The following is a 12,076-nucleotide window of genomic DNA, read 5'->3' as shown; positions in this document are numbered from 1 at the left end:
CTTGCAATTCTTCTGCCTGATCTTCACTCCAAAATCGACAATTCTGCTTATTTACATACCCATTGATCCAAAAATGAGCTTCGTCGCTGAACACAATTTTTCGATAACAAAGTGGATCTTCTTCAATTTTTACACCAGCTGTATTTTGAAAGGCTTCACACCTAAATCCTTTCGCAAAATTTTCCACGTTGTTGAGTAACAGAGGCCCAATTGCTGCGAACGGCGACGAATCGATAATTGATGGTCATCATTAACACTGGCCGATACAGCTGCGATATTTTCCTCAGTTCGCAATCTACGTAAGCGTGTTGGTGGTTTGATGTCCAATAATGTAAATTTGGTTCTAAATTTAGTCACAATAGCTCGAATACCCGCTTCAGTGGGTCGATTAAACTGACCATAAAATGGAAGAAGCGCGCGATAAACTTTCTTAACAGAACACGCATTTTTATAATAAAATTCAACGATTTGCAAGCGTTGTTCCTTTGCAAGACGATTCATGGTTAAATTATAGACCAACCTGAAAATGTTTGGCAATGAAACAAAACACGAAACGTGCGTCAGCTGTTTAAACCAACTGTTAAAAAGATAATAGCTAAAAATTCACCCGTTATTATCTATAAACCTTGACGAAATTCCAGTCATAGTTCAAAGCAGCCTCCGCTGAGCCTCTGTGAGTTCTGCGAGCTAGCAAATTTATAATAAACTCCTAAGTTTTAGCTATCCTTCTTTGAAGTTTAATTAAACCGAACTCAGTACCAAGTATCATCCGCTAAGTCTCTGTGAGGCCTGTGACGTTATGTACCTGTAAGAAATATCGGCCACAACACCAGGTACGCTCCGATGATGTTCGTTGAGATCCAACTGAGCCATTCACCCGTTGTACGATTAATCAGATTCTGTTATTGTTGTTTTTTTTTTTTTAATTTTTAAGGAATACTGCCGAAGTAATATTTCTTGGTCGGATATAAATCCAGATCGTTCTGGTCTTTATTTCAAAAATAAAATTCACAATCACAATCAATTATGGCCAATTTTTTTATATCTTCAGCTGCAGCTGCCGAGACTTAACAATTGGAAGAACTATCAGAAACTTTTGCTCCACACATTATATAGCCTAATTTGACTTGAGACCTCGAAAATATTGTTTTTAACTCAAAACACTCTTTCCTCGCACTTCTATTCAAAACTAATAAAATTACGCATATTTTATGATCCGCTGCTGACGCTTGAACGACAGTTTAAATTGTCAAAATTTATGTTTCCTCACACTTTTCTTGACATTTACGTTCACCACTATGTAACCACATTGAGTATCGAAAAAAAAATTTCATTTTTTATGCGTTTTTTTTTTTGCAAACACTCATATTACCGTCATTACACTCCACCAACGCCTGCTGCCAATAAAACTGTCAAACAGCAGCCTCTTTGCAGTTAAAAGCGACAAAATGGCTGTATTTCACTTTTTATCGATTTCAACTAAGTTTGCGCAAAAATTGCGTATTTTTCTTACTCATTTATGACCACACACACACACACACAGACACGAAATATTTAAAAAATATCAAATAATAATATTACGCAGTGTAATGCATAAATTTTGTTGATGTATGTATGGATGTTTGTATGTATCTGTGTATTAGAAATGCGCGCGCATAGTTCACTCAGCTGTCAAATATCAACTATCGATTGTCAAAAGTCAAATATTATACGTATGCGTACACATACATGCGCAAGCGCCAGTGTTTTGAAATGTCAGTAGAAGCGCGTGGGTATATGAAACTGCGCGTCAAATTGAAGCTCAAGGCGTTGCTTTGCAGAACGGTAACGTCGGCGTATTGAAACCAAATGATGTGAACTGTGTTGTATATTTCTTTCTTTATTTCATTTTTGAGGATTTTTTTTATTGCATTAAGTTTTTGTAAGAGAAGACCCATGTGAAAAGTTCTGGGGAACATTTTTTAATCGTCTAACTCCTTTTAATCGTCTAACTCCTTTTTAGCAGACCTTTCCGTTACTTGTCAGCTAAAAGTCAAATTACATATTTAGCTAAGACTGATGCTTCAAATATTATTTCAAATTTTTCCAAACTACTTTGGTCATCAATATAAAAACTTACCTTTACTAAAAAAATTTTTTTGACGTAGGTGATCCTTTTTCAATTTTTAAAGATTTTTACTAATCGCATGTGATTTTTATGAAAGAAGAGACTTTCAATCACCCAACTCGTCTTAAAACAAGTACTTTTTATTAGTTGTGAAATAAAGGGTAAACATTTCTTATTATGAGACGCAATAATAGGCTAAAATATTTTACGATAAAGTTGTGCCGGAAATTTGATTTCATATGCTGCAAGATCGTATTTCTAATATTTCGAAACCACCTTTATTACTAATATGAAAATTTATTGTAAATTAATTACAAAAAAATATTCACCTCGCTTTGTGGATTTTTTGTGCACTGGCATTGGAGGGGGCGGGGGGGGTTGGAATTTCTCATATCACCCCCCAAAATGTTGTCGCACAGTGTAATCATAATGAAAATAACAAAAAAAAAATTCTGCTTAATTTTGACAACGAAAATATGCAAAATCCCGAAAATGTTCAAATGCGCTTTCGGCACTTTATTGGCACTTATTAATGATTTCTCTTTACACGAAAGCAACACGCATGTTTGCATAATTTTTCACTTAACTTGACTTGTTCTTGTTTATGACGTTTTTGCATACTTGGCTGTCATGCTGACGTATGCGCTTTGACAACATTACTTACATAGTTGCACATTGTACCGAGCGCCTCGAGGCACTGCAGAAGTCTGCGGCAACATTCCTGCCTCATAACTTAAAAAATGAAACATAAAAAAAACTTTTCGCCGCATTTTTCGAAGGCTTGTTTTTTTCCTTTTAGGTCTTTCATTTTTACTACTTTGCCATTCGTGCACCTTTTCACTTCTTTAAAATTTGCCAAATTTCTTACGTTCCATTTTTTTTTGTTTTTTGTGCAAACACGTAAACTCGTGCGCTGAAACGTGTGACAAATGACTATAATTTGCCGCAGGCGTTATAAAGCCACAACTACCGCTGACTCTGTAACACTTCTGCCGCCGCTTTGACTCAATGCCTGACCATCTCATTTCATTAAAGCTGCTTATCACATATTTATTTCCCTCTTCAATATGAGTTTAATATTTATGAATGAAAATAATGCACTTCGAACGATCGAAAATTAATAGTCTGTCATTTGCTGAATATATTGGCGATCCGCTTGATTCGCTTGTGCGGAGCACCGACATTATGTGGCCACCATCGTAGCACCACTAGCGTTATCCGGTGAGTGCTGCTGGGTTGAAAAATATTTCTTATTTTTTTTATTTTATATTTTTTACACAATTGTGTTTATCAAACGATTGAGTCATAAACATTTATTATATATAACGAATTTATAATTTCATACCTCGGGTAAGAAATAATTTTTCACTCGTTATTTCACGGTATGTGCGCAACTGTAGCAAATGCAACGCTGTAAGCGTGATTTTCGGTGCTCATAATGTACTTTGCCGTTGTTAACCGTTGATGGGCAGTGAATTTATGATGGCACTGTTACGAATGTGAGGAAAATCGTAAAGGCTTTATTGCAAAATATTGAAAAAACTAAGTTCTCTTAAAAGAGGCGATTTTTTTACTAATAACTCTTCTCATTTTCAATTCTTTTCTCATTTTTACTTTTGGCCCAGTCGCGTGATCTCTCTACTGATCTCCTCTAAACCTCAAAAGAGTCATAAAATGATCACCAAAGTGGATCCAGCTCCATGGCATGCAGGTGCTTTAATTTCTAAAGCGCTCATATTTTCGCTCGATTGTGGCTATTTTTTCGGCAGCATTTTTCAATAGGAGACCACCCTTCCTCGCATTTCCCAAACCCTCAACATATACAACTGTACCAACTTCTAAACTCCATTCAGGTGCATACTTTTCTTGCTTGAGTTTAGAAACTTCAATTCTTCTTATTTTTTTTTTTCCTCCATGACTTGCATTCCTCTTCTTTTTAGAATGCTCACTGTCCACTTTCTTAACTCAAGCTTTCGGTTTTTCAATTCCAAGAAAATTCTCCAGAGAGAAATTTTTGGATCCCTCGCATACCCTACCTTCTGAATACAAATTTCGAGTAGCTCCTTCAATTTTTAACTAAGCTGCGTAAACTCAAGGCTAATTTTTACGATTCATAACTCCACCGCTCTTCCTTAAAGCCGTATATCAGTACCTTGATTTAACTGAGTTTTGATTAGGTTACGTACGAGTTGCCCTTAAAAACAAGTTCATTTTGTCACCATCGAGGCCCGTTATAGCGCCTAAAAAGATTTCCCCAGCCCACATCCTTCATATCCTTACACCATACTGATCTTTCGGTGAATACCACCAGCGTCTCCTGTGAAACTGTTTCTGTGAAAAGCTTCCAGATACTCGAAGTGCTCTCCCTCAGAAATCTGAAACTCATTCCAGTATGGAATGTACTCCATCTCTTACTCGCCTCTGCAGTCATATGCTGCATAGTCTCATATTCCCGTGAGAAGCCTTTCGCTCATTCTATTTTGAGGGTTTCAGTAAATTCCGTGTGCTTCGTTCAACGAGTGTTGGCCAAGGTGGGTGTGATTCCCTGCAGGTGTACAAATTAGTTCATTTGCTATATTAATTTTTTTAAGCCCATGTTGTTGTTGTTGCATAAGCATAAACACTACCCATACCTCTACGGAGACAACCCTTGGCCGGATATAAGTCCGGGTCGTTCCGGTAACGTAGGACCGACTGTCATGGGAACTTAATCCAGCCCATATCTTCCTCTCTTAACCGCTTTTATAGAATAGAAAGACTATTTTGGCGTGTATGAAATCGCTGAGAGATATCGTGAGAAAGAATTCTCTTCATTACCTTGCTACCATTGCAACTGATTGCACTCGCAACTTCTTTCATTCTGCATATCAAAGCCGCTGCCTCGAAAAATTGGCGTTCTCCTCAGTCTGTCACTCAAAACCTTTATTTCCCCCTTCAAGTATTCTCCAAATACTTTCAACTATGGTAAACGCGCACACGTTTTGAAAATTCCCAGAAAAAGTAATCACTTTCAATGATATAATGCCGCTAAGTTCACAACAAGTATTTCCACTACCAACAAAGCACAGATTTCCAATGTAAATAGGTATGTATGTATAGACTGCAGTGCGCACTTAGCTATGCGGTTGTCACATGTCGCCGCCACCAAAATGTAATTTATTTGCGTATTCAATTGTCAACGTTGACGTAAAGGCCATAAAGTGCAATGCTGACAGTCATCCAGGCGGGAGAGTGAGTAGGAAGCCGCGATTCAATACAATGACGAAGCTGCTTGGATTGCCTATGAGATGGAAATGAAGATGGAGTTGGAGAAGGTGAAGGTGAAAACGAAACCTCAAGAATGCACAAATACTCATATAATATTTGTGTATTCTACTGAATTTGCTTACGAAAGTTGTGACGGTGGTGGTATTCATGTACGAATAACGACCGCCAGAGGAAGTAGAGAACGTATTTAGTTCTGCAATGAATATGAAGAGAAGAGTTTTTACTTTTATATTGAAATATTTTTGAAGTTAAAACTTCTTTAGAATCGTTGGGAGTGATTTGAGACTCGATGAAACGAAAAAGCGACATCAAAAAGAAGAAGAAAAAAGATATACGTATATATATGTATGTATAGAAAATGCTTCATTACCAGGCACACAGAAGGATGGCATAAGCAAATTTAAATTTGTGAATTTATATATGTATGTATATATGCGGATATATGTATATATGTTGTGTGTATGTACATATGTGCCTCGCCACAGCAAAACATACGGTAAAATTTCTCAAAAAATCCAGCGCGCATTCATAGGCACAGCGCACATTCATAGGCACAGCATTGCATGTACAGTAGGGCGGGTCGATTTAAAAATCGCTCATTGCTCTATGAAAATCGTATTCTAGGGATCAAAATAAGAAACTTTGCCGAAGGAACCATACCTCTAAAACGAATTCTGATGTCCCCCAATTTCAAAATAGCACCATTTTTGGCCTTTACATGAAAAAATCAGCTAAATGGCTATGTTTTTTCTTTATTTTTATTTATTTATAATATTATCTATTTTTTCTCTTAAGAAATTTATTTAGTCAGAACATATGTAAATGAATGAATGTGAGTTATAGAAAAGAAACTAAAAAGTTCGACCCATATTGGTGGACATCAGAAATCGTTTTAGAGGTATGGTTCCTTCGGCAAAATTTCTTATTCTGATCCCTAGAATATGATTTTCACAGAGCAATGGGCGATTTTTTTGCCTTCCCACAAATCGACCCGGCCTAATGTACAGTAACCTTGAACAGGCAGCTGCGGTTGTCGAGCATTTAGAAACATATATTTACATACATATATGGGTGCAAACATATTTACGGAGCCGCGGGCACTCGACTTGACAAAAATTGAATATTGGCAAATAATTCTACGCGAAATATTCCAATATTGACTATTTTCGAATTGTCGAGAAAATTAGCATATGGGCGGCTCGTTTTATGAATGAAAGTACTTGCTCTTAGAACTATGAGCTCGAATTTATAAATCAATTTTTTGATGATGAGTTTTTGTTGCACAGCACAATAGTTGAAACTGTTCGGCGCCGCCGCGACTGTTCAGCGCTATGGCAACTAGGATGATGGCCGCTACGCCTGCGCCTATTAATGCATTTTGTTCTTGTAGTCGCTAGGCATAGAATTTTATCTTTGGACGACATATGTACGCATTTACAGGAATAAAGTGAGTGGCCTGTGTGTGCGGTTGTATGTAGATGGATATGTGTATATTAATAAGCATTGTTTTGCTGGAAGTTCAGAACACAAATATGTATGTACGTACATAGGCTAGGCCATAGTATAGCATACATACATATGTATAAAAAATTCAAACCAAGCGTCCTACGAATGTTTGCGTGTATGTTAGTACGTCTGTGTATTATACGCGTTACGACGCTCATAATAGCAACCGCGTGTGCTGTATTGCGTCCGTATTTTTATATTCGTAAATATTTTCATTTTTAAATATTTACCGCAATTATGCCGAAAAATAATGCAGAAAAGTGTCGTGAATTTCAAAAAAGAATGATAGAAAATTTTATCATGGCCGAAGAGGAACAGTATATACAATTGAGTTGCAAGCTGAATTTCAAAGGCTACATCTCAATCGACTTGAAACAATTGGAACGTTATTAAGTGATTTTATAACAGCTAGGGAAGGGTTGTCATTATTTACATTTAATTGCCAAAGTTTGCGCGCTCATGTACACGATCTGCAGTTAGACAAAGTAGCAACATCGTCAAATTTTCTAATTCTTTCCGAGACTTGGTTGGATAATGAAAACATTTTCGACATTCCCAATTTTGATATTGTAGTTCAATTTAAAAGACCACAAACGAGAGCAGGCGGTGTTGCAATATACCACAATCAAAATGACGGTGCTCGTATTGTAACTCCACAGATATGTAGATCTGAATGCACAGCAACTAGAATCACTGTCTGTTTAGCTCTCTAAAGTGGGAGAAATATGTGCATGCGAAACCAGATTGAGCAATGGAAAAACAGTTTTAATTGTGGCAATTTATATTTCACCGAATCAATCAATAAATAGCATCACGGAATTCATTCACGAAAATTTAATAAAGTATACACCAGAAGTATCTCGGATACTAAGAAAAGATTACGATAAAGTTCCAATGATTTTAAGTGGCGATTTTAACGTAAATTTTGCATTGAGCACAGCGGTTCCTTTAATTGATTTTCTCAATACAACATACAATTTAAAAATGTGAAACAATCGAACTGAATCGACAACACGATCAAAAACAACAATTGACGCGGTATTTCAAAGATATGTTGACAACATCGAAACCAAAGCATTTGTATCATATTTTAGCTATCATAAGCCACTCGTATCATTTGTTGAAACTGAAAACATTGAGGATGAATAACAATAAAATGAAGAAAATAAAATATGAACTTTATAGCAATATTATAATGAACCTATAATTATCCCGCTCCTAATGCTGCTTTCGTCTCATTCTCTCTCAGTTTGTTTTACGGAAGGTTTCACTTCTATCGCGTCTAACCGTTAGACTGGTATTTTTTTTTTATTCAAGTTTTTACAAAAACACGAAAATATTACATGAATTAATTAAGAGCTCAGTTTGTCTAGACCTAATTTATATAACTTAAATAGTTTAATATTTTCAGGTGGAGAGGGACATGGCTTCACTTGGTGTGTCCAACTGGCGCCAGGCACGACTGGCGCGCTTTTTTAAACTCGGCCAAAATCGAGTAAGCGGTATATTAAGAAAAAGGAGAAGAAGTTTAATATTTGTGTCAGCCTGTTATATGGAAAGCTGTGTTGACAGTTGGTCAAGACTTAACTTAAGAATAGATTTTATATTTAGATGCGTAATTTTTTTTTTTTTTTTTGGTATGGCATCACAGAATGCGTACTTTTAACCAGTTGAATTCGAAGATACTAAAATAAAGCATTGCCATATTGAGTAATCGTGGCAGCTTCCTAAGTAAAGTTACATTAAGTTAAGGCAAGTAGAATTAGGTCTAGACAAACTGAGCTCGATTGAAGTAGTCGCATAACTTAAGTGAACCAATAGTATCGAAAGTCGACCTAGGACCTGTGTTATGTCCTAAAGATAGTTTAGTGTAGTGAGTAATTTAGTGATTTTGATTTTATTTACTTTTTTTCTTTTTTTTATATTTACATTTTATATTTCTTTTTTTCTTTTCAGATAACTCTAGCAAAATAATAAAAGCGAAATGTACCGCCATTTTCCGCAACTATTTGCCAATCATATGAGTTGAGAAACGGTTTTGAAAGTTTGATCATTTCTTGATAATTAATTTTCATTCATATCAATGACGAACTATGAGAATTTACTAAATTTGCCGCTTAATTGCAATGCAAATGACAATAGCGGTGGTCTGGCAACGCAGGAAATTATAAAAATGTCACAACGGGACTTTTCAGAGGTGAGTCTAAGTAATAATGGTATTTGTTTAAATGTGCAATTGTAGAAAACATGTGTGTAAGTATATATGAAAAATATTTTTCATAAAAATTTTAAGCATCTTTACAATTTGTTTGTGATTGATGTATAGAACATTTCACAATTCATGAAAAGTCAAATTTCGTTAGGTGCAAGTTTCTAATTACGAAATTTGTTATTTTTATTCCTTCATTTTATACACAGTAATGCATCATTTATGATACAGAATACCGCTGTCAGCTGTCAGTTGTCGATTGTCAGCTATTTTTCCTTCATTAGTTACATTCTAGTGTAAATAAAGGGTGACGCAGTAATGTATGGTATGTGGCATAGAATACCACTGTCAGCTATCACTTTTCAATTATATTTCCTTCAGTAGTAACTTTCTAGCAAGAATTGTTGGAACATTCTTCCTGGGACCTTTTGGCCTTTCATATTTCATAACATGCTCAAGTAATTTCAAATAATAAAAATTTTCGATTAAGAGATTGCTACCATTTACCGATCATTAAAATTCCCTACTTTTCTCTACATGCACACAAAATTTTCGCTACTAATTTTTCCCATCATTTTTTGTAAATAAAAAGCTTTAACATAAAGTAAAAACGACACATCTGTATTTTCCCTTTACTCACAAAATTTTTAACCGAAAATCCACGCAGGAAATTTCGCCTCCTTCTGGCATCACTATTACTTAGGAAGCCGACAAACTTACAAGCCTCCTGAAATGAACCTCAGCATCATGGTTTCCACCACTTTATCAGGCCAACTGGTGATACTCCAAGAATTAAGGCCCTTATTATTATTTTTTTCTTAATTACAAGAGCAGCCTGGTAATGCCCCATTTACACTCCCTTCTCACCCATTTTTTAATCTTAGGTTTCAGTCATCAAGAACTACTCCCAAAATGCACGTAACACAAAAAGCCCACAAATATTTCCTTTTCCTCAACTACCAAACACCGTTCCTGGATTTTCAACATTTCCCTTCAAACATTTGCAACACAGCGGTGTATTTCAGCTCCAGCTGATGCTATCTCTTCGTCACCAGGTAATGAGCCACCCGATTTTCACCCCGAAAGCCAAGCAATAAAGTAGAAAAAACTACCGAAAACACTTTACCCAATTAATTTGTATTTTGAAAAAAGAATTCAACTCACATTCTTGGCTTAGTCGCAATGTACTGAATTTAAACTTCCCAGAATCGACGTGCAACGAATTCAATTAAAATAAACTGTATGCAAATTAAGCATTGCTGCAAAGCACGTCTCCTACACACGCTGCGCTGGGCAATGCAACAACACTGGCTAACTGGGCGGCCTACTGCACGGTTGCATTGGATAAACAAAGTAGTACTGATACTGGCAGCGTGTAACTGTGCTCCGATTGCCGAGCGGCAGCTGGCAGTGGCATATGAGTAAACACAGCGCAAATGACAGACACAAAGTCAAACTGTCAGCGCGACGCGCGGATGGAACGACGAACGCGCAGATAGATAGCGCAAGAACCTTTTATTTTGTTGTTCGTTCGCCTCGTTGTCGTACTGGTTCTTTGGCCTTTTGTGTAGATTTTGGTTGCTGTTTTTTAATTTTATTTGGATTGTTTTTGTTTTTATTTTTTAGATTGGTTTTTGGTTTTCAAATCACGACTCAGCCATTGAATGCATTTAACTGATTTTAAATTAAATACCTGAAATGGACAATCACGACGAGTGGAAATACTCAAAAACTAACACTGGTTGACTATTTCTGGATTTTTGCTTAATTTTTTTCTTTTTTGCCCCCAACGACAAATACAAATTTTCGAGATCTTCAATGAGCGCGTAATGCAGCAGTTTTCTCATGAATAAAAATAAAGTAACTTAAAAGCGTAGAGATAAGGTGATTAAATGTTCAGTGATTGCAGATAAAATTGGGTAAAAAATTAAAATTGCGCAGCTTTGGATCTTTAACTAAAGAAAAAAATACAAAGAGAAGCACAATAAATGCAACAGTAGCCAAGTGGAGTGATTTTTAGAATTTGGAAGGAACTTTATGTTACCGCAAAGCAAAAGGTATAATTTTACTTTCGAAAAAATATGACCTGGGCTTTGAAGCAACCCACGCAATACTACCATCAAATTAAGTAAAGAATAAGAGAATTGAAAAGAAAAAGCATCAATAATAGCTGAAGCGAAGATCTCTCTTTAAATCAGGCACAAGAATTGAAATATAAAATAGAATAGCATTGGAGTGGCTGCCTAGGAAGATCGCCATACTTAGGTCAAAAATAGAGTCCCATTGCGAAGCAGCTTAATTATTTGTCTCACTTGCTGCACCAACCAGTGATGCTGCTGAATCTTATTCTGCATTTCAAATTACTGCCCCGTCACTTAAAAATAGTCTCCTCAGACACCGTAGCCAATTTTTACACTGCGGTGAAGCAGTCATAAAAGGGAACGTTTTTCTACCTCATAGTTTTCATAATATCTGCAACATCTTCGTAAAAGCACGTTTAGCCTTTCATGCATATCTTCCCACCAGACAATGCGCTGTGAGTGAGTGCGAATTTCATGAACGAGTGCGAGCTCATCAGCTCTAATACAATACAATATCTTCCTAAGGCATGGCGTCCGAGGGATATAGAGTGTGTTCTATTTAAGAATATTCTGCAGAGTTTAGTCCAGCGCAATTTTAGAACTAAGCGTGATTGAGCTCCGAGCTCTAATTGCGGTCTTACTCTCGCTAAAGGTGAATATATCTCCTTATAGAGATCGAGTTCGATTCAAAAAATTACTAAAGCGCTGGATTTGCGATAAAATCTACTTTTTTTCTTCTACTACGTCCTACCTACCACGAAAAGGAAGCATTTCCAGATGTACTTTTATTTGGGATCGTAGTATTTCCAGCCAACTTAATACTCAATAAAAGAAAAGAGTAATTTCGATAGAGTTTTGGGTGATTACTGATTTTGGGCGGCCGGTATGCTCATTGTCATTTATAGT

General features: G+C 36.3%; 1 protein-coding gene across 1 annotated transcript in view; it reads left to right on the top strand.

Annotated features, from left to right (window-relative positions):
• LOC128859213 (tetratricopeptide repeat protein 28) overlaps nucleotides 1-12,076 on the top strand; it is a 73,383-nt gene that overhangs the window by 27,621 nt on the left and 33,686 nt on the right. The window contains exon 2 of the mRNA XM_054096007.1: nucleotides 8,837-9,077. Coding sequence (XP_053951982.1) covers nucleotides 8,964-9,077 — 114 coding nt within the window. The 5' untranslated portion in view covers nucleotides 8,837-8,963. The remainder of the gene's footprint in view (nucleotides 1-8,836; nucleotides 9,078-12,076) is intronic.

This window comes from Anastrepha ludens, chromosome 3, assembly GCF_028408465.1.
Source record: "Anastrepha ludens isolate Willacy chromosome 3, idAnaLude1.1, whole genome shotgun sequence".
In the NCBI taxonomy this organism is placed as follows: domain Eukaryota; kingdom Metazoa; phylum Arthropoda; class Insecta; order Diptera; family Tephritidae; genus Anastrepha; species Anastrepha ludens.
The sequence above is the reverse complement of the archived record's forward strand: the minus strand, read 5'-3'. Positions and strand labels throughout refer to the sequence as shown.